Source organism: Mobula hypostoma, chromosome 6 (genome assembly GCF_963921235.1).
Source record: "Mobula hypostoma chromosome 6, sMobHyp1.1, whole genome shotgun sequence".
Taxonomy (NCBI): domain Eukaryota; kingdom Metazoa; phylum Chordata; class Chondrichthyes; order Myliobatiformes; family Myliobatidae; genus Mobula; species Mobula hypostoma.
This window is the reverse complement of record NC_086102.1, coordinates 48,161,015-48,185,057: the sequence shown is the minus strand read 5'-3', so window position 1 is coordinate 48,185,057 and position 24,043 is coordinate 48,161,015. Positions and strand designations below refer to the sequence as shown.

At 42.7% G+C, this 24,043-nt stretch overlaps 1 protein-coding gene across 1 annotated transcript in view; it reads right to left on the bottom strand.

Annotated features, from left to right (window-relative positions):
- mao (monoamine oxidase) overlaps nt 1-21,554 on the bottom strand; it is a 181,332-nt gene extending 159,778 nt beyond the window's left edge. The window contains exon 1 of the mRNA XM_063050778.1: nt 20,999-21,554. Within this exon, the coding sequence (XP_062906848.1) occupies nt 20,999-21,047 (49 nt within the window). The 5' untranslated portion in view covers nt 21,048-21,554. The remainder of the gene's footprint in view (nt 1-20,998) is intronic.
- Nucleotides 21,555-24,043: the final 2,489 nt, after the last annotated feature.

The following is a 24,043-nucleotide window of genomic DNA, read 5'->3' as shown; positions in this document are numbered from 1 at the left end:
TTAAAATACATTGAAAATAGCATAATGAGAAATGATGCAAACAAATCAAACATCACAAATCTCTGACCACAGACACTGGCTGATATGCTGAGTACTTTTGCCATTTTCTGCTTTTGTAGGCAATTTTAAGGAAGATGGCTCTGCATTTTTTTCAATTTTAGAACAATGCAGGTTTTGGATTCAAATCTCTCAGTAAATTTAGACCACAAGATATAGGAGCCGAGTTAGGCCATCCAGTCTACTCCATTTCATCATGGCTCATCGATTTTTCCCTCTGAGCCCCAATCTCCTGTCTTCTCCCCATATCCCTTCATGCCCTGACCAATCAAGAATCTATCAACCTCTGCCTTAAATATACATAAAGGCTCAGCCTTCACAGTTGCCTGTGGCAAAGAATTCCACAGATTCACCACTCCCTGCTGAAAGAAATTCCTCCTCATCTCCATTCTAAAGGGATGCCCCTCTATTCTGAGGCTGTGTCCTCTGGTCTTAGACTCTCCCATCATAAGAAACATCCTTTCCACGTCCACTCTATCACAGCCTTTCTCTATTCCATAGGTTTCAATGAGGTCACGCCTCATTCTTCTGAATTCCAGTGAATACAGGCCTAGAGCCATCAAATGTTCTTCATATGACATGTTGTTCAATCCTGGAATCATTTTTGTGAACCTCCTCCATTCTCAGCACATCCTTTCTAAGATGAGGGGTGCAAAACTGAGGCTTCACTAGGGCTTTATAATGCCTCAACATTACATCCTTGCTTTTATACTCTAGTCATAAATTTTGTATGGTGATATATACGTACTTTGCAATATTTATTACCAAAGTACGTATATCACCATACACTACCCTGAGATGATTTTTTGCAGGCATTCGACAGTAGAACAAGAAAACACAGAATCAGTGAAAAACCAGGCATAATTAAAGACAAAGTGAAAAAAGAAAAAAAAACAAAAAAGGCAACAGTGATTATATCTCAGAATATGTTGTGTCATGGTGTGCAACATCTAAGCTTCCTGTGAATCAGGGGAGGACACTCCCCATCAAAACTAGGAAGAACCTGGTCGGCAGGTGTTAGGTTCTCTCTGGGCAGTAGTACCTGGCACAGGTGTGGCCCCTCCCCTCCTCCTCCAGTTTGGGATTCACTACAGCGGTCTCCAAGTTCATCTGGGGATTGTAGATTGAACTATCAAACTGGTCGCAATGCACCAGTCCCTGGACAACATGGGTAAAAACATATCCAATATTGCCTTCACCCTGATAACCACCTTCATGTACGGCTGCATCAGGCTGTGTGGAACCTAAACACTTGGGCACTAAGTGCCACTCTGTGCTAAGGTTCTACCTGTCCCTGTTGTTGCACAGGATGGGACTGGCTCATTGCCGCGCAACGTCCCAGTCAACTGGACATCGCCACACTACCTTTCCTTTGTGGAAAAGTTCTTCTGGAGCAACATGTTTTACCACGGCACCTGGCTGCGTGGTGTGCCGACAACAACCTGGCCCTCAACACCCAGAAGACCAAGGAGATCATTGTGGACTTCAGGCATGCCAGCAGTTACACTCATGTCCCCATCTACATCAACGGAGCTGTAGTGGAGCATGTATCAAGCTTCAAATTCCTTGGTGTCCACATTTCCAAGGATCTCACCTGGTCCCTGAACTCCTCCATCCTGATCAAAAAGGCACAACAGCACCTTTATTTCCTGCGGAGCATCAAGAAAGCTCACCTCTGTCCCAGGATACTGACGGAACTTTTACCACTGTACCATTGAGAGCATACTCACCAACTGTATCTCAGTGTGGTGTGGCAATTGTCCCGTATCAGACCGCAAAGCACTCCAGTGTGTGGTGAAAACTGCCCAGCGGATTATCAGCACCCAATTGCCCACCATTGAGAACATCTACCATAAATGCTGCCTGGGCAGGGCGAAAAGCATTATCAGGGATGCATCTCACCCTAACCATGGACTTTTTACTCTCCTCCCATCCGGTAGGCGCTACAGGAGACGCCACTCCCGCAGGCACAGGAAGAGCTTCTTCCCTGAGGCTGTGACACTGCTGAACTTCTCATCACAGCGCTAAGCAGTATTGCACCCATATTGTACTGTCTCAGTACTTTTATATTTGTGTGCTGTAGCAATTTTTTTTTATTCGCAGTTATTTTGTAAATAACACTATTCTTTGCATTTCTGGTCTGGTCAGATGTTAAATGCTTTTCATTGGCTTTGTATCTGTACTCGGCACAATGACAAAAGTTTAATCTAATCTAATCTAACCTAATCAGACAGTGTCAGCACGGAATGTCCCGCAGACACTGCAGGAGAAGGACTCAATGGACACAGTGGGTTGGATCCCTGAGCAGACTGTCCACACCACCTGGCAGAATGCCTCCTTGCCAGATCGCACCAAGACCTTGCCTGGCTGGTGGTGAGATGGGCCCTCGCAGTCAGTTCCTTCCCGCATGTCTAGAGTATCACGGGGTGGCTGTAGTGGCGAAGAGATGGTAGCTCACCTCTGTGTACTGAGAGCTTGTGAAGGAGATGTGGAGAAAGATGCAAGACCCTGTTTTATGGATCATCCCCAACAGCTGTGTGGCAGTGGACTCACCAATCTATGGGCTGTTCCCAGGGACACACATGGAGACAAACATCAAGTGCTGCTCACGCGTCATCAACTCAGTGAAAAGTTCCTTTGGTCTTCGCAAAACTTACCGATCTGCCAGCACATTGAGACGCCCATGGAGGAATGCTGCCATGGTACAGGAGTACATGCTGAGAAGCTTGGTGCAGCCACCACAGGGGCTCAGTGTGCAAGGACCGCAATGTAGGGTTGTGTGAGGCAGGCCCCCCCCCCCAATTATTGGGGTGGTATACCACCCCAGAGTACCACAGGAGTGACAGCAGTAATGTTGATGTGTGTGAGTGTCATAAAACAGGATGGAAGATTTGACTATAAATGTAAAGAATGAAAAGGCATTGAACAGCTTATTCTTGTAAATAATTTTCCATTACGAATAAAGTCGATTTTGTTTTTAAAAATCCACAACTAAAGGAGAATGCAAGGGCCTGTGTCATGGTCTGTCCCAAGCAGCTGCGTGACAGAGGATTCTGATCTATGGGCTGTTCCTAGAGACAGGCACACACACACACACAGACACAAAGAGCTGCTCTAGCCTTCCCTAAACTTGCTGGCCTGGCAGCACAGTGAGATGCTCGTAGAGGAACGCTGCTGCCGGTACATTTCAGGCTGCAGGTGTACAGACTGAGGAACACACTGGAGCTTAATGCAGCCGCTGTCAGTGCAAGGGCTCAGTGGGCAAGGACCACAGCATAGGTTTCCTCTGTTGCAGTACAGCCTGGTTGGGTGCGGAATACCCTGATTACTGTAGTAGTGTCCCAACCCAGGGGGCCACATGACTGGCAAATGTGTAATTGATTTTCAGAAGTGTAATAGAACACTGCTTAATACATTGCCTATGAAAGAATGAAACTGCTTCACACAGATTATTCTTGTAAATAATTTTATGAATAAAGTTTATTTTGATATATTAAAACATTTCCACAACTGGCCAAGACATGCTGCTCTTGTTACTGAATTCTCACCTCATTCATGCACAAGCCCCATATACTTCCTTATTCATTTACAGCAGCTAATCACGATAAAGGGAGAAGAAAACTGTTTCTGGGATTGGCAGCATTATTTTAGTCATCAAAATAATACTGACTACAATGGAGAAATATCAACACTTTCAAAGACCAAGAATCACATCTGATGGTATAATTGAAAAAACCTTTGATGTGGCTTTATGAAGATTGCACTGGCTATGTTTTCAGTAGATCATTAACCCATTAAAAATAAAAGTTTAACCTTACCATTGAAGTGGAGTCATTGTTCTCGTAATGACCATACATTGAACTTATCAAGTGGTTTTAAAACTCAAACCATCCCAATTGCTTCTGATTGCTTGAGTAAAACATGAAAATGTGAATTTCTTCACTTCCTAATGCTGCATACTTCAAGTTTGTTTCAATAAGTTGCCACAAAATTTGATCACAAGTTACAGCCATTTAGTTAACATGCTCCACGATCATTCCCCAAATAGTTTCCAGTACATTTTGTGCCAGCGTTAAAAGCAACTTGCATATATATCTACAGTATGTTAGGCTGCTTGTACAGTCCATTTTAAAACAGACAGTTCCATATTAATTATATTCCACAAAAGTCAGTGTAAGGCTTTATAACAAATTGGTCAGACTGCATTTAGAGTATAATGAGCAGTTCTGAGCCCTATGTTTCTAGAAAGAATGTACTGGCATAGGAGAGGGTCAAGGGCAGGGCACAGAAATTATTCCAAGAGTGAAAGGGTTAACACATGGAGTGTTTGATGGCTCTGGGCCTGTATTTGCTGAAATAGATTACATTGAAAACTATTGAATACTGAAGGCTAAGGTGAGTGGATGTGCAGGGAATGTTTCCAATACTGTAATGGAAAATTCCAGGACCAAAGGCCAGAGTTTTAGAACAGAATGTCCCTTTAGGGCAGAAATAAGGAGGAATTTTTTTTTTTAAAGCCAGAATGTGGTGAAGCTGTGGAATTAATAAAGTGTGGTATATTTAAAATGGAATAAAAATTTAAAATAGGTTCTTGATGAGTAAGACATGGAAGTTTACTGGGAGAAGGGAGGAGATTGGGGCTGAGGTACAAAATAAAATCAGCCATTATTGAAAAGCAGAGCAGACTCAAGGGGTTGAATTCTGCTCCTGTGTCTTATGGTCTCATATTTAAATGATATTGTGGCTGCTTGTCCTCTTCTTAAAAGTGGTAAATTGTGTTGTTCATTGCATTTGTCCTTTACATTTTTAAGTATAACTGATTTAGTGAAAGTGCTATGTTGCTAAGACAAAACCTACAGTGTATATGGGTAGACAGGAGCTAAGCAATGACACTAAAACTCTCAAAGCTCGTAATACCATGGTAAATTTTATGAAAAGCAATGAGAAGCCACTTATATACTGTGATGACCACAGGACACTGGAAACAAGAACACTGCAGGATTGTCATAAAATTATCATCATTGTTTTAACCAGAATGTTCAAAATGAATTTAAATTTTTGAAGAAGTCCATGTCAACTGCTAACAATATTATACCTTTTCAGGACATTTTTCAATCTCTCATAGCAGCTGTAAGAGATAGTCTTCAAAATCTTTGAGAAATAAAAGCAGAAAGACTGAATAAAGTGCAAACTACTTAAGTATTTTGCAATTTTTGTATATAACAGATGTTCATATTATCCTGAACAAGAAACTTTTCTCACCACTCCACAAGTCACAGACACTGTTTCAGATCCTGGAATTCCACAGTGTTGTTGATTAAAACAATCTTTAACAACCAAACTTTTCTTTGCACAAGGTCGAAGGGCGCAGACAGCAGAAAGTCTTGTTGAGAAATATGCTCGAGTACAACAGCATCCACCATCATTTTGCTACTTGTGACAAGAATTACCACCCTAAATCTAATAGATAAGCACTTTTATATACAAGTGGGCTAATACAACAATCTGTCACCTCCCCACTGATGCTGGAAATCTGATGAAGGATTCCAAATCTGAACACTCTTCTTTCCTCAGTAATTGATTGACCTGCTGTGTGTTTCCAGCTTTTTTTTTTGTTTGCATCTTGTAAATTATATCAGACTGGAATGCATGGAAAGGATTTTACCAAATCGTGGTACAATGGTTTCAAGGAGATGAACAGAAATACAGTGGAGTATTTTGATTTGGCAAAGCCAGCTGAATTTATATTGCATCTGCAGCACAGGACTAACAACTCTTCAATACTGAAAACAGTATCGTCACCTGAAAGGGTAAATTTCAGTGTCTCCACAATAAGGGTTATTTTGCTTGTGCAGACCTTGACACAAAGCCTTCCATAAAACGTGCCAAATGGCAAATTGACTTTTTAAAAATGATTGGCTTAAAAGTGAAATACAACCCAGAGGGCACAATGTACCATAGAGAGCATAATGATGACAGGACCAATGCTTCTAAACAGCTACAGCTGCAAATTTTATATTCCTAAATATTATTTCAAATATTACCAATGTTGTAAGGCATTTGATTTTTTTTTTATTAAGTGTTTCAATACTGAATGGAAGATTTCTGTGCTTTCCACATTGTTACTTATTAGAGACGTAGGTGGTGGTGATGGGGAAGAGTCATGGGGTGTTTCGTAAGATTATTCCTCCAGTTTTCAAATATCAGCATTCCACATTATGGCAATAGTAAAAAGGTCATTGAACCTCAATATAAATTCAACAGGCCAAAGGGTCTCTTTCCTCACTGTAGCTGCTGTGATACCCTGATATGGTGTTCTTTAAAACCAGTTATTTCATTTATTAGTAGCTTCATATCATACAAGTACACTGGGAGTGCTGATAACCGCATACAGACTACGCGAGACATCTGCCATTAGTACCCAAGTTTCAAAACCAAGTGGTTTTCTCTCATTTAGTACACATTCATTCTGCCTCTGAAATTTCTCCCCCACATTTCAAAACCTTGCAGGTTAAAATACTCTGTGCAACACGGTGTGAGAAGCTTTGCTGAAATCCAAAACTGCATTCACAGAAATAACATTATTAGCAAATACTCCCATCAGTTTAAACATTGACTTTTCAAACTTCTGCTAGGGCCCTACCTCCCCCTCGTACCCCATCCGTTATTTATATACACACACACTCTTTTTCTCTCTCCTTTTTCTCCCTCTGTCCCTCTCACTATACCAGATTGATTCCTGGGATGGCAGGACTTTCATATGATGAAAGACTGGATCAACTAGCCTTACACTCTCTAGAATTTAGAGGTTTGAGGGGGAACTTACTGAAACATATAAAATTCTAAAGGGATTGGACAGGCTAGATGCAGGGAGATTGTTCCCGATGTTAGGGAAGTTCAGAACGAGGGGTCACAGTTTGAGGATATAGGGGAAGCCTTTTAGGACCAAGATGAGGAAAAACTTCTTCACACAGAATGGTGAATCTGTGGAATTCTCTGCCACAGGAAACAGTTGAGGCCAGTTCATTGGCTATATTTAAGAGGGAGTTAGATATGGCCCTTGTGGCTAAAGGGATCAGGGGGTATGGAGGGAAGGCTGGTACAGGGTTCCAAGTTGGATGATCAGCTGTGATCATACTGAATGGCGGTGCAGGCTCGAAGTGCCGAATGGCCTACTCCTGCACCTATTTTCTATGTTTCTACCCCTTGCCCATCCTCTGGGTTCCCCCCCTCCCCCTTTTCTTTCTCCCTGGGCCTCCTGTCCCACGATCCTCTCATGTCCCTTTTGCCAATCACCTGTCCAGCTCTTGGCTCCATCCCTCCCCCTCTTATCATTTCAGATCTCCCCCTCCCACTTTCAAATCTCTTACTAGCTCTTCTTTCAGTTAGTCCTGACAAAGGGTCTCGGCCCAAAACGTCGACTGTACCTCTTCCTAGAGATGCTGCCTGGCCTGCTGCGTTCACCAGCAACTTTTATGTGTGTTGCTTGAAATTCCAGCATCTGCAGATTTCCTCCTGTTTGTGTATCAGTTTAAGCTAGATCTTTGACAAAAATCTGCTTTGACTCCTGAATGTTATACACCCATCTCTATGTGACATTTCCCCCCCACCCCAGTCAATATGCTTTCAAGATTTTATCCATAAAAGATTAGAAATAGGTATGGTAGAGTTTAGAACAGTACAGTCCACAAATAGGCACTTTGGACCACCTAGCCCAGGATGAACTGTTATTCTGCCCAGTCTCATCAGCTTGCACCTGGACCATAGCTCTTCATACCCCTCCCACCCATGTTCTTATCCAAACTTCTCTGAAATGTTGCCCTCAGACCCACATCCACTCCTTCCACTGGCAGCCCATTCCACACTGAGTGAAGAAGTTTCTCCTCAGGCTCCACTTAAATATTTCAGCTTTCACTCTTAACTCATGACTTACAGTTCAAGTTTTACCCAAGCTCAGTGGAAAATGCCTGCTTGCATTTACCCTAACTATACCCTTATAATTTTGTTCACCTTTCTATCAAATTTCTCATTCTCTATGCTCCAAGGAATAAAGCCTTAACCTATTCAAACTTTCCCTATAATTCAGGTCCTCGAGTTCCATCGACATCCTCGTAAATTTTTTGTGGATTCTTTCCAAAAAAAATTGTTGATATCTTTCTTGTAGGTAGGTGACCACAACTGCACACAATATTCCATATTTGAATCTTGTACAACTTCAACATAACATCCCTACTCTTGTACTCAGTACTTTGATTTATGAAGGCCAGTGACCCAAAATGGACCCCATCTGCCTCTGATGCCACTTTCAAGGAAACAAACTCTGTAGGTGTGTGGGAAGTTGGCACACTGTGCTACACATCTGGAGATCCGACACATCCTAAGTTTGTGATTTCTACAAACTCTTGAACTTGATCTGCCAGTCTGTAAAATTATAGGTAAACTTCTAATGTGTGAGCATGTGGCCAAGTGGTTAAGGCATTGGACTAGCTACCTGAAGGTCGTGAGTTCAATCCCCAGCCGAGGGAATGTGTTGTGTCCTTGAGCAAGGCACTTAATCACACATTGCTCTGCGACAACACTGGTGCCAAGCCATATGGGTCCTAATGCCCTTCCCTTGGACAACATTGGACCAGCAACTGCTGGTCTTCCATACAACCTCACCTAGGCCTGTGCCCTGGAGAGTGAAGACTTCCCAGGCGCAGATCCATGGTCTCGCAAGACTAACAGATGCCTTTATAAGCTTCTAAATCAGGGGTTCCCAACCATGGATCATGGACCCCTCGATTAATGGTCAGAGTCCATGGCATAAAAAAAGGTTGTGAACCCCAGTTCTAAATCATCTGCTCTTTCCTGGGCTGTCCCTACATCAGGGATGACACAATGTAGAGATACATGGAACTAGTGGAATAATCTTGGGAGAACACTAATTTTAAGCAGTTAATTTCTATATAATTCCCATCAATATTCTAAGTAATAAAGAAATGAAGTGGCCCAGATATTGTGGCAGTTTTACTAGCATTCATTGTCGGTATTCTAGAAAACTTCACTGTCATTTCAATACACGTATTCAAAAACAAAAATACCATTTACTGACATCAATTTGACAGGATTGCTGAAAGCCTCTTTAAAAATGTAACATCCCCACTTATTCCTGAGAACTTCAGACCCAAAGTGGAGAGTAGCATTGAGGACCTCTGACTATTCACACAATCAATGCCTCTCATCATCTTATACACCTCTATCAGGTCACCTTTCATCCTCCGCCGCTCCAAGGAGAAAAGGCCGAGTTGACTCAACCTATTCTCATAAGGCATGCTCCCTAATCCAGGAAACATCTTTGTAAATCTCCTCAGCACCCTTTCTATAGTTTCCACATCCTTCCTGCAGTGAGATGACCAGAACTGAGCACAGTACTCCAAGTGTATAGGAAAAATAGGAAGGTAGGTAAAGGGGGTGACGTGGCCCTGATGGTAGGCAACGATATCAAATCAATAGAAAGAAGGGACATAGGATCAGAAGAGGTAGAATCTTTATGGGTTGAGTTAAGAAATGGCAAGGGTAAAAAGACACATAGCAGTTATATACAGGCCTCCAAACAGCAGCTGGGATGTGGACTACACGTTACAACTGGAAATAGAAAAAGCACGTCAGAAGGAAAATGTCAAGATAATTATGGGGGATTTTAATATGAAAGTAGATTGGGAAAGTCAGGAAGGTAATGGATCTCAGGAGAGGGAGTTTGTAGAATGCCTACAGGATGGCTTTTTGGAGCAGCTTGTCCAGAAGCCCACCAGGGGACCGGCTGTTTTGGATTGGGTGCTGTGTACCGAACCTGAGGCGATTAGGGAGCTGGAGGTAATGGATTCCTTGGAAGTAGTGATCATAATATGATTGAGTTCAGTTTCAAATTTGAAAAGGAGAAGCTGATATCAGGTATGCTAGTATGCCAGAGATTTTCAGTGGAACAAAGGAAATTACAGTGGTATGAGAGAGGAACTGGCCCAAGTCGATTGGAAAAGTAAGCTAGATGGAGGGACGGTACAGCAGAATTGGATGAAATTCCTACAAGAAGTGCAGGAAAAATATATTCCAAGAAAAAAGAAAATTATGAATGGAAAAATGGCACAAGTGTGGCTAACGAGAGAGGTTAAGGCTAAAATAAAAGCAAAAGAGACGGTGTACAGGAAGCAAAAATTAGTGGGAAAACTGAGGACTGGATGACTTTTAAGAACTTACAGAAGGAAACTAAGAAAGTCATTAGGAAAGAAAAGATGAATTATGAAAGGAAGTTGGCAATTAACTTAAAAAAGGATAATTTTTTTTTAAATATATGAAGAGTAAAAGAGTGACACAGGTAGATATAGGACCGATTGAAAATGATGCTGGAGAAATTATAATGGGTAACAAAGATGGCAGAGGAACTAAATGAGTATTTTGCATCAGTCTTCACAGTGGAAAACATTAGCAACATACCTGATAGCCAGAGGTCTCAGGGAATAGAATTAGGTACAGTCAAAATTACTAGAGAGAATGTGCTTGGGAAGCTAAATGGACTAAGAATAGATAAGTCTCCCGGACTGGATGAAGTGCACCCAAGGGTTCTGAAGGTGGCGGCTTTGGAGATTGTGGAGGCACTGAAAATGATCTTCCAGGAATCAATAGACTCTGGCATGGTTCCGGAGGACTGGAAGGTCGCAAATGTAGTTCCGCTGTTTAAGAAAGGAAGGAAGCGGCAAAAAGAAAATTACAGACCTATTAGTCTGACATCGGTAGCTGGAAAGTTATTGGAGTCGATCCTCAAGGACGAGGTTATGAAATACGTCAAGGTGCATGATGAGATGAGCCCAAGCCAGCATGATTTCATGAAGAGAAGATCCTGCCTCACCAAACTATTGGAATTTTTTGAGGTAATCTCAAATAAGATTGATAAGGAAGAAGGTGTGGATGTTGTGTATTTGGATTTTCAAAAGACCTTCGATAAGGTGCCACATAAGAGGCTGCTTAATAAGATGAGAGCCTGTGGAATTACAGGAAAGATATTGAAATGTGTGGAGCACTGGCTGATAGGCAGAAAGCAAAGGGTGGGAATAAAGGGATCCTATTCTGATTGGTTGCCGGTTACTAGTGGTGTTCCACAGGGGTCGGTGTTGGGGCCGCTTCTTTTTACGATGTATATCGATGATTTAGATTATGGATTAAATGGTTTTGTGGCTAAATTTGTGGATGACACCAAGATAAGTGGAGAAGCAGGAAGTGTTGAAGAAACGGAAAGGTTGCAGAGAGACTTAGTCAGTTTAGGAGAGGGGCAAAGAAATGGCAGATGAGATACAACGTTGACAAATGTACGGTTGTACATTTTGGAAGAAGAAATAATCGGGCAGATTATTATTTAGATGGGGAGAAAATTCAAAAATCGGCAGTGCAAAGGAACTTGGGGGGTCCTCGTGCAGGATACCCTAAAGGTTAACCACCAAGTTGGATCGGCGGTAAGGAAAGTGAATGCTATGTTGGCATTCATTTCAAGAGGAATAGTGTATCAGAGTAAGGAAGTGTTGATGAGGCTCTATGGGGCATTAGTGAGACCTCATTTGGAATATTGTGTGCAGTTTTGGGCCCCCTATCTTAGGAGGGATATTCTGATGTTGGAGAGTTCAGAGAAGATTTACAAGGATGATTCCTGGAATGTAGCGGCTAACATGAGGAGCGTTTGTCGGCTCTTGGACTGTATTCATTAGAGTATAGAAGAATGAGAAAGGATCTCAGAAACATTTTGAACGTTGAAAGCGTTGAACAGAGTAGATGTGGAAAGGCTGTTTCCCTTGGTGGGTGAGTCCAGGACAATAGGCCGCAGTCTTAGAATTAGAGGGTACCCATTTAAAACAGATGAGGAGAAATTTTTTAGCCAGAGGGTCGTGGAATTCGTTGCCACATACAGCTGTGGAGGCCCGATCATTGAGGGTGTTTAAGGAGGAGATTGATAGGTATCTAATTAGTCAGGGTATCAAGGGATATGGGGAAAAAGCCGGAAATTGGAACTAGATGGGAGAATAGTTTAGCTCATAGTGGAGTGGCGGAGCAGACTTGATGGGCCAAATGGCCTACTTCTGCTCCTTTGTCTTGTGACCTTGTGAAGTGGGGTCTGACCAGGGGTCCTATATAGCTGTAACATTACCTCTTGGATCTTAAACTCAATCCCAGTTGATGAAGGCCAATGTACCATATGCCTTCTTAACCACAGAGTCAACCTGCGCAGACCCCAAGATCCCTCTGATCCTCCACACTGCCAAGAGTCTTACCATTAATACTATATTCTGCCATCATACTTGACCCACCGAAATAAACCACCTCACACTTATCTGGAATGAAGTCCATCTGCCACTTCTCAGCCCAGTTTTGCATCCTATCAATGTCCCACTGTAACCTCTGACAGCCCTCCACACAATCCACAACACCCCCAACCTTTGTGTCATCAGCAAATTTACTAACCCACCCCTCCACTTCTTCATCCTGATAAAGTTTAAGGGAATGGGGGATTCTCAGATTCCTGTAAACAATGGATTCAGTTCTGACTATGTCTGTGACTGCAGTGTGTTTGAATAATGTCTCATAGCTACTTTCTTTGGAGGAAGATAAGGGTTAAAGTTCACCCAGATCCACACAAGATGTCTCTGGGCTTTTCACACCTTTTGATTTTGACAAAAAGCAGTACCTGATGGAAATTAGACAGAACATTCCTTTCTTAATTCAAGCATAAATTTGACAGATGTTCTTATCTTTGTAATTAAGTTGTGGCTCCAACCAACCAGGTAGGACATTCCTTTCTTTAATTAAGATGGCTGGAGTGTCTAACAAATTGATTGTTCTTTTGTATAAGGGGCCTTATAACTTCTGACAATTCTGACATCAGGTAGTGAACTTGTAGAACCATCGGGGAGATGAGCGAGATTCTCTCCCTGATATCGGGTCCAAGTTCACTCTCCGGCTGAGCTAGAAGAAATAATAGGTGAAAAGTAACGATCTTTTTGTGCTGTTGTTATTTGATCCAGCAAAAATTACGTTTACAATCCAGGTCATTTATAAAAATCACAAAGAGAAGGGGTCCCAGAACAGATCCCTGAGGCACACCACTGGTCACAGACCTCCATGGAGTACATGACCTGTCTACAACCACTCTTTGCCTTCTGTGGGCAAGCCAATTCTGGATCCACAAAGCAAGGTCCCCTTGGATCCCATGCCTCCTTCCTTAATAAACCTCGCATGGGGTACCTTACCAAATGCCTTGCTGAAATTCGTATACACTACATCTACTGCTCTACCTTCATCAATGTGTTTAGTCACATCCTCAAAAAATTCAAGCAGGCTCGTAAGGCACGACCTGCCTTTCACAAAGCCATGCTGACTATTCCTAATCATATTATGCCTTTCCAAATGTTCATTAATCCTGCCTCTCAGAATCTTTTCCATCAACTTACCAACCACTGAAGAAGGACTCACAGGTCTATAATTTCCTGGGCTATCCCCACTCCCTTTCTTGAATAAGGGAACATCTGCAACCCTCCAATCCTCTGGAACTTCTCCCGTCCCCATTGATGATGCAAAGATCATTACGAGAGGCTCAGCAATCTCCTTCCTCTCCTCCCATGGTAGCCTGGAGTACATCTCATCTGGTCCTGGAGACTTATCCAACATGATGCTTTCCAAAAGCTCCAGCACATCCCCTTTCTTAATATCTATATGCTCAAGCTTTTCAATCCGTAGTAATTGGATTGCCAAGATCCTTTTCCATAGCGAATACTGAAGCAAAGTATTCATTAAGTATCTCTGCTATCTCCTCCGGTTCCATACACACTTTTCCACTGTCACACTTGATTGGTCCTATTCTCTCAATCTTATCCTCTTGCTCTTTACATCCTTGTAGAATGCCTTGGGGTTTTCCTTAATCCTGCTCACCAAGGCCTTCTCATGGCCCCTTCTGACCCTAATTTCATTCTTAAACTCCTTCTTGCTAGCCTTATAATCTTCTAGTTCTCTGTGATTATCTAGCTTTTTGAACCTTCTGTGAGCTTTTCTTTTCTTCTTGACTAGGTTTTCAACAGCCTTTGTACACCACGGTTCCTGTACCCTACCGTCCTTTCCCTGTCTCTTTGGAACGTACCTATGCAGAACCCCACATAAATATCCCCTGAACAGCTTTCCCCTTACTCCAATTAAACACTTTCTGAACTTGTCTGTTCCTATCCCTCTCCAGTGCTATGGTACAGTAGATAGAATTGTGATCACTATCTCCAAGATGCTCTCCCACTGAGAGACCTGACACCTGACCACGTTCATTTCCCAATACCAGATCAAGTACAGCCTCTCCTCTTGTAGTCTTATCTACATATTGTGCCAAGAAACCTTCCTACCCCATCTAAACCCTTTGCTCTAGGGAGATGCCAATCAATATTTGGGAAATTAAAATCTCCCACCATGACAACCCTGTTATTATTACACCTTTGCAGAATCTGTCTCCCTATCTGCTCCTCGATGTCCCTGTAATTATTGGGTGGTCTAAAAAAAAACCACAAACACCCAGTAGAGTTATTGACCCTTTCCTGTTCCTAACTTCCACCCACAGAGACTCAGTAGACCATCCCTCCATGACTTCCTCATTTCTGATCAGCAGTGCCACACCCCCATCTCTTTTGCCTCCCTCCCTGTCCTTTCTGAAATATGTAAAGCCTGGCACTTTAAGTAACCATTCCTGCTCCTGAGCCATCTAAGTTTCCGTACTGGCCACAACATCATAGCTCCAAGTACTGATCCACGCACTAAGCTCATCCCCTTTGTTCATAATGCTCCTTATATTAAAATAGACACATCTCAAACCATCGGTCTGAGCACATCCCTTGTCTATTACCTGCCTATCCTCCCTCTCACACTGTCTCCAAGCGTTCTCTATTTGTGAGCCAACAGCCCCTTCCTTCGTCTCTTCAGTTCGGTTCTCACTCCCCAGCAATTCTAGTTTAAACTCTCCCCAACAGCCTTAGCAAACCTCCCCGCCAGGGTATTGGTCCCCCTCAGATTCAAGTGCAACCCATCCTTTTTATACAGGTCACACCTGCCCCAAAAGAGGTCCCAATGATCCAGAAATCTGAATCCCTGCACCCTGCTCCAATCCCTCAGCCACGCATTTATCCTCCACCTCATTCTATTCCTATACTCACTGTCGCGTGGCACAGGCAATAATCCTGAGATTACTACCTTTTAAGGTCCTGCTTCTCAACTTCCTTCTTAACACCCTGTAGTCATTTTCAGGACCTCCTCCTCCCTTTTCCTACCTATGTCGTTGGTATCAGTACGTACTACAACCTCTGGCTTCCCACTTCAGGATATCGTGGACGCAATCAGAAACATCGCGGACCCTGGCACCCGGGAGGCAATCTACCATGCGTGTTTCTTTCCTGCGTCCACAGAATCGCTTGTCTGAACCCCTAACTATCGAGTCCCCTGTTACTGCTACCTTCTTCCTTTCCCTACCCTGCTGAGCCACAGGGCCAGACTCTGTGAAAGAAGTTTGTTCTTTCCATACACATTACATATCTCACCAAATAAGTAGCTAGCTGTTGGCATAGCTCTGAGGTCGGGTTTCAGTTCCCACTGCTGTCAGTCATGAGTTTGCACATTCTCCCCATGACCACATGGGCTTCTGCAGTTGGCACAGTTTCCTCCCACACTCCAAAGATACAAGGTTAGAGCTAGTGAGTTGTGGATGTGCAATATTATTGGCACCAGAAGCACAGCACAATCCTTGCTGATTTGATAAGGTATGTTTTGATGCTCATATGACAAATAAAGCTAATCTAATCTTTAATCCTTAAGCAGTTTGGTTTTGATTTTGTGGAGCTCTTGGTTTATCACAAGTTCAATACTCTCGTGTCGCTGGGGTTTTCCTTAGCTCAAGCTTGGAGCATATTATCCTATTACTCATACACCTTCCTTCGGCGAGGGTGCACTCAGTCTGATCTGTCTTTTAAGTTTTTTTGCTCTTTGCTGCATTGCAAATCTTATCTCAAGGTCATGTTCGCTTCTTGAGGAAAGCGTCCTCACACCTACAAGTCTGCAATTCCAATCTATTTATAGGGAAGCCATATCACATCTGATGTAGCAGTGAGCTTTGTCTAGACTGGTCATAACAATAACCAGTACTTGTTTTCTTCCTTCTCCCAGAAAGGAATTTTTAAATTTAGCATCCTCGACAGAAGTTTCAACTCATACAGCTTTAGCTGGACAACCAGTCTTTGATGTACTTACAGCCAAGTCATCCACAACTACTGCCTCTGAAGGGTTAAAAGAATGTTCAGCTGGTCAATTGCAGCTGTCCATTGACTATTTCCAGTTAAGGTGACACCAAGCTGCAGTCTCTATCGAAGTTGTGGCTCAGTTGTTTTATTTTTTAGGTTCTTAGGGATGGTTTTGGGGACAGAGAGGAGAGTTAAGGGTCAGGTTAGGTTTTAGGGACAGGGATTTGGGGGAATTACAGGTTGGGCTGAAGCCTGGGCCTCCACTCCATGCTCAAATGCTGGAGGCTACAAAGCAAAATTTTACATACAGAGATATGTGGACAGATTTAGGGCCAGCAGACCAGCAAGGACAAGGGCTTGTAGCCTCCTGCTTGGTGAGTTCCAGGATTGGTGTTCCATATGGGCAGGAGGAACATAGGGCAGTGACCCCCTAGGTACACAAGCTAGTGAAGCTCGGAGGTCAAGGCCTAGTACTCAGGATCCTGGTCATCAGTGATTCTGGCATTCAAGGCCTGGAGTTTGAGGTTTTCATTCAGAGCCTTCATTCTTCATCACTGGCGAGTCCTAGGTAGGTACCAAAGATCAAAACATGAAGGTCAATTAGAAGCCTGGAAGTTGAGGCCCAATCTGCAAGTTCACCTGCCCACTGAGGAAGTTAGAAGCCCGGTATCGGTGTGTTTGTGTACTCAGTGGAGGCCAGAGACAGTGTGTCTTGAGGTTGGAGGTGTATGCCTAGGAGGGAAGGAGGTACTGGACTGGTTTTGTTGAGGTGTGGTCACTGTTTTTCCTGTTGCTGTTGCTTGTGTTGCTCTGTGAACATGGTGGGCATGCTATGTTGCCACCAGAATTTGTGGTGGCCCCCGGCATACCTTTAGGTCACGAAGGTTGTTAAGGAAACAATGCATTCCAACATACACACAATAAATAAATGAATGAATGCTTCTCGTCTGCTTTGTAAATAGTTTGTCCTTTTGATATACATTTTCAGCATCCTACATCTTGTCTCCTATTCCCTGTCCCAGGCTGAAATCTAAATGGCACATGGGACTTTCCTGCATTCTCTTTACTATTTTGCCTTCATGTTCCACTAACCCTTCAGCTTGCAGTTTGATTAACTGATTGGTCATGCTTCAACGATGGTACTACATACTTCCTAAGCTGGAAGCATCATTCTATATACAGAGAAAAATAATAAAAATAATAATAACAACAAATCAGATCTGTAGTCCTAAAATAGCCAATTACAATTGGTGGGGTGGATAAATAAATAGACAGCAGGAAGAGACCATTGCTATTCCACAGAATTAGCAGAGTTCAGAAAGTGAGCCAATATTGATGTATTTCCAGTCACTGCCAGACAGAGCTTCCAAGCTTATGATTAGCTTGTACCTTGCCCAAGAGGTCCTCACCATTACAGAACAAAATTTTGACAAATGTCCTTCTTTTGAGAGCCCTGGACTTTGTCAATGTCCCAGCTTACACAGCTGAGGGTGCCTGTCAAGGAAGGAAATTAGCAGGGCAGACAGAGGAGAAGATTCATGGATGTGCTCAAAGCCTCTTTGAAAATATGTAACATCCCCACTCATTCTGAGAACTTCAGACCCAAAGTGAAGAGTAGCACTGAGGATCATATTATCAATACCATGTACACAGAGGCTCGGCCTAAGCTGTGAAGGACCACACTGCTCATCAGCCACCAACACTCTCATCTGCAGAGGAGAGATGCCTCAGCAGGCACGTCAGAACTCAAAACCAGAGAAGTATTGTCATCTGTGATCTCAAAGGATGACCCAAGGAAAAGGTGATTACTGAGGGTGTATTCCTGAAGGAACTGATTCTCTGGGAAAACAATTAACAAATATTAAAAATCTACTCAAAACATACAGAAAACTTGTCCAGGGATGCACCGCATACACAAAACGTGACAAACCTGAGTCTGGTCATTTACCCCTTGATCAGTCTTCTCTCACTGACATCATCAAGGTCCCCTGCTCAAAGTGCACACAAGTGGTGAATTTGGGTTTTATCAGAACTGCTTTGTTCCGATCTCATTACTGCCTTGATCAGAAACTGAATTCCAAAGGCAAGTTGGACCATCTGTGCCTTGGAGCTGAATGCCCTCGAAACCATGGAAATGCAAATGGAATTCCGGAGAGATGTGTCTGCTCTCCACCCACTCATCATCAACAACTCTGCAGTTAGCACTGTTTCAACAGTCAGGCTCTTGGGCAAAATTAATTTGCAAAACCTCATGTTGGAGAACCATATCTCTCTCAGTAACAAAATGGCTTGGCAGAAAACGTACTACTTGTGGCAGTTGGTAAAATTCCATCTTCCCCAGATCGTAACAAGAAAATCTAACTGCTGCCTCGTGATGACATTTTAAAGAGATTATCAGAATTCCCCACAGCAATAACAGAAAGATCAGCAGACCAGCAATACAAGAACCGCGGATACTGGAGCATGATAGAAGATGAATGTTCTCCTAAATCTACAAAGCCTTTCCATCATGCAGAAGCCACATCTGGACTACAGCAGATTACTTTGCACTTTCTCAGATGGGTATCTGTATAAGCTACAGCAACATTGAATAAAGCTCAATATCATCCAGGACAAAGGAGCCTGACTGACCAGCACCCCATAGGCACACCCTGTACCATTACAATTCTACCAGTCATATACTCTCACTTTGAGGTCTACTCATCACCGTTGGCTCGAAATTCCTGAAACTCCCCATCCAGCAGTTGTGTGAGTGTTTCTTTGTCCAGCACATATGCAAGTACAAACCAGACAGTATTGGCTAATCATCAACACACACAAAATGCTGGAGGAACTCTCTGGCCTGCTGAGTTTCACCAGTATTTTGTATATGTTGCCTGGATTTCCAGCATCTGCAGATTTTCTCTTGTTAGTAATGGCTAATGTGAGGATGCTCTTTATAATAGCAGAGTCAATTCTACTGTGATTTTTTTTTTATTCGTTTCCATCAAAAGTCAATACAGAGGCCAGATAATGTAGTCAAGATATAATTCATTATTATTTGCACAGGGACAAACTGCAAATGACAGGTTATTTCAACTCAAACATATGTCTACAAAAGTATTTTATCAAAATGAACCTTCACATCCTATAAAAAGGAAGCTTTAACATTATATTTGAAAGGGGGCAAAATCTCAACATTCTCACTTATTGAGACCACCCTTTCTGACAGACCACTATAACAGTAGCTCTTCTGGCACCAAGTCCATGCCACTAGCACCAGATAATGATCCCAGGACGTCTGGTCTTCTGAATTTGGATACATCCTCAGGCTTTATCATAAATTGACAAAATGTAAGTTCTGAATCTTAATCCTTTACATACTGAATTCCCAGAAATGAAAACACAATCACAACTGGTGATCCATTGATCCAAGCCAAATTCTGCAACAAGGAAACAGCGATTCAAGACGGTGGTTTAAGCCACGATTTAAAGACATTAAGTGGCGGCACTTGGTATAATACAATGTAATCTTTTTTTTAAATTAGATAGTGATACCGAAACTGTTCTTGACTTAATTCACATTGCGGAAGATAAACGTGCTGAAATAGTAAAGCTGTTTTACAATATTGTAGAAAACTGCATCTTTAATACAATGCACATATTAAGGATTGAAATTATTTTTGGAACAAATTTGCTGCTCCTAAAACTCAAATGTTCTTAAAGTACAACTTTCAGAAAGCAGAACGATGAATTCATGAGGTGCCTCTTGGAAAGATAAATAAACTGCTTCAACACAGAAATACCAGCTGAAAGTAATTTTGCCATAGATCCTGACATGGGAACCTCACTGAAAGAATAACATTCCCTTGCGTTTGTTGTTCACGTACAGTGCTAAATCAACCATTGAAAATGTTCTGTTCCTTTCCAAAACCTGTTGATTACGGAAATTGACTCCAACTCTGCAGGTGAAACCAGAGGCAACAGAACTAGATTAAAATAATACTACTCAGCATTGACCCCACTCTCTTCCGACCCCTCCTCACGGCTCCCATAAATATTACCAGAATGTGGAAATTACTTCAATGCAAATGGTAGGGATGTACGAATAACATGACAGCACGTTAATTTTAATGCATTACTTTTTTGGCATTGCTGTTGAACGCAGAATTAAATGTGTTAACAGTGAGAACGAGACGCAAGCAAGCGACGATTCAAGACGGTGGTTTAAACCATGATTTAAATACCTTACAGACCAGGCAGGAGATTAGTGGCCGCACATTGGCGAATGCTGGTATAAAATGATGTAATGCGTTGGTGTTTTGTGCAAATGATATACTGAAACTGGCTTCTACTTAATCAACATAGTGAAAAATAAACGTGAAGTGGCAAAGCTATTTTAATGGTTGCGGTTCGGCAAACCAAGCGTTCACACTTCGCGACCATGGAATGTAGGAATATCAACGGTAGCTCAGCACTGACCTTAATCTCACCCTGCCAACAAACCTCTTTTTGTTACCAGTACTCAGTAATGGTACTATTGACAGATGACTCTCAACACATTTGCACTGGGCTCGTCTCACATGATTTTCAAAGGAGCTCCGCGTGCACTTTTTTTTTACCCTTTTCTTCTTGTTACAATAAAACAGCAACGCATTTCTACTGAAGTTACGACTGACCTGAGATGCCGCCACCAATGACAATCACATCACATTTGCTGCTTGACATGTTGCTTCCTCGGCGGTGCCCAGCTGAGCGGCGGCGATCAGGGGAAGTGCCCGGCGCTGAGCTTTGAAAGGTCCCTTCGTGCAGCTCCGCCCCGGGATCGTCACTCCGACCTCAGCGTGCAGTTCCACCTTCAACCACTACTCTTCTGTTATTGGCCTCCCTCACGCCGGTTTTGATTGTGCGGCTCTCTGTCCCTGTACCGGATGCCTGTCGGAGACGTGCTCAAAATGCAGAATTTGTTTCCAAATCATTCCGCAGCCCCCGCTGTACTCAGCACTCGGGCATTTTTTTTCTCTGTTATCATTTCAGACCCTGAACTTTGATGCTCTCAAATTCCCCGTAATGTTGGCAGTGTTTCACGACGCCCCGTACACGTTCATCGGTTTCCACAAGAAAAACTCCAGATGCTGGAGTTTGTCCAGCAGTTTGGTTATTTCCCCCTTTCTTTCTTCAACGGTTTAAATGCATACAAATATCGACGGTCACTTAAAGGTACCAGGTGCCTGACCAGACCCAGGTCTGTCCCGTAAATCTTATTCCATACGGCTGTTTTTCGTGGCTCGAGGCGTCAACCCAATAAAATCTTAACACGTTTCACAATACTTCTTCAAAAATGCTGGTATCAATTATCTAATCTGGTGAAGAAGGTTACCTATCAATTCCACTTCCTGCTCCTCTTACTATTTAAACTGCTTCTCGTTAATTGTCCTGCGGCGCACCAGATTAACATTTAATGTGATTTTTGTGGTCGTATTTGGGGAGATGGGTCGAAGTGATGGTACATCCTGAAGTAACAAGATTGGGAAGCAATTGCGGATGATCGGTTCACGATACGGTGATGGTTTTGGTGAAGATGAGACTGAATTTAGGTGTTGCCATCGATAACATCACATTTCTTGTTTCTAATGTTGCCATGGTGCTTGTGAGACTGAAATGAAAAGTCAATTGGAATACTTAAATCCCTTTGTGATTTCCTTATGTCCTCTTTCCAACTTTCCTATCTCAAGCAAAAACAGTAAAACGCTGGAAAGCATCTTAAGGAGTTCAAATACATTTATTGTTTGAATATTTTTCCTTAAATTGTGATTTCTTGTCCTTTCTTTCTGTATCTAATTCTCTATTTCATTTACACTTTGCTCCCATTTCCTCACTGAGTTCCTCAATTATTGACCTTCCTCTAATCTACCCTGATCTCTCTGAATGAAAGAATCTGTGAAGAGAGAAATAGTCAGTGCCTCTGCAACCATCACAGGAAAGGAAGAGGCAGAAATCCTGGAGAATTGAGAATTTCTTCAAGTGAAGTGGCAGTGAATTCAACAGTAAATAAAAATAAAAGAAAGCTGCAGTTGCTGAAAGTCTAGAACAAAAGCAGAAAACGGTGGGAAAGCTCCAGAAGCAGGAAAGGGATACTGTCTGCCAGAGAAAGCAGGATCTCCCAGTGGCCACACATTTTAATTCCACATCCCATTCCCATTCTGATATGTCTGTCCTCGGCCTCCTCTACAGTAAAGATGAAGCCACACTCAGGTTGGAGAAACAACACCTTATATTCCGTCTGGGTAGCCTCCAACCTGATGGCATAAACACTGACTTCTCAAACTTCCGCTAATGCCCCACCTCCCCCTTGTACCCCATCCGCTATCTATCTATCTATCTATCTATCTATCTACCGATCGATTTATTTATTATGTTCTCTCTTTTTTCTCCCTCTGTCCCTCTCACTACACTCCTTGCCCATCCTCTGGGCTCCCCTCCCCCTTTCTTTCTCCCTAGGCCTCCCATCCCATGATCCTCTCCCTTCTCTCTCTCTCTGTATCTTGTTTTACGGCAGTTGGCATCCAGCTTAATGGTGCATTACCGCCACAAGTACAAACTGATCCTCCCCTTTCTCCAGCCTCATATCCCTTTTACCAATCAACTTTCCAGCTCTTGGCTCCATCCCTCCCTCTCCTGTCTTCTCCTATCATTTTGGATCTTCCCCTCCCCCTCCCAATTTCAAATCTCTTACTACCTCTTCTTTCATTTAGTCCTGATGAAGGGTCTCGGCCCGAAACGTCGACTGTACCTCTTCCTAGAGATGCTGCCTGACCTGCTGTGTTCACCAGCATTATTATTTTTCATGTGTGTTTCTTGGAGGGATACAGTAAATCGATTCAGGTCTGCAAGTTTCTTTTTAAAATTTTTCTTTTCTATCCTAGTACCATCAGCAAATTTAGCAAACATAACTTTGGAGGTCCCTTTATTCAAGTCATTTCCATGAATTGTAAAAAGTCAAGCCTCCACCATTCACTAGCACCTTGCCAACAAGGAAAAGGCCATCTACAAGTACTCTTTGTCTCCTGTAGCCAGCCAATTTGAGCACTCTCCCTCATACGTTAAGCTTTCATTTTCCAAAATAGTCCTTGGTAAAGCATCTTACTGAATGCTTCTGGAAGTCTAATATTGCACACCCACTCATTTCACTTTATCCACGTCATTTCTTCAAAGAATTCCTACTCAAGACCCATAAAGTCATCTGATCAGAAACAAACTCTATTTAAGAAAGGAGAAGAGACAGATTATTTAGCCTAACGTTAGAATCAGGGAAAATACTGAAATGTATTATTAAGAAAGTGATAATAAGCCATTTGTGTTGGCGCGTGGCCAAGAGGTTAAGGCAGCGGTCTAGTGATCTGAAGGTCGCTAGTTCGAGCCTCAGCTGAGGCAATGTGTTGTGTCCTTGAGCAAGGCACACATTGCTCTGCAACGACACCAGTGCCAAGCTGTATTGGCCCTAGTGCCCTTCCCTTGGACAACATTGGTGACGTGGAGAGGAGAGACTTGCAGCATGGGCAACTGCCAGTCTTCCATACAATCTTGCCCAGGTCTGCGCCCTGAAAACCTTCCAAGGCACAAATCCATGGTCTCGCGAGACTAACAGATGCCTGAAAAAAATAAGGCATTTATAAAGTAGTAGCAGGACTGGGCAGAATCAGCATGGACTTATAAAAGGGTGA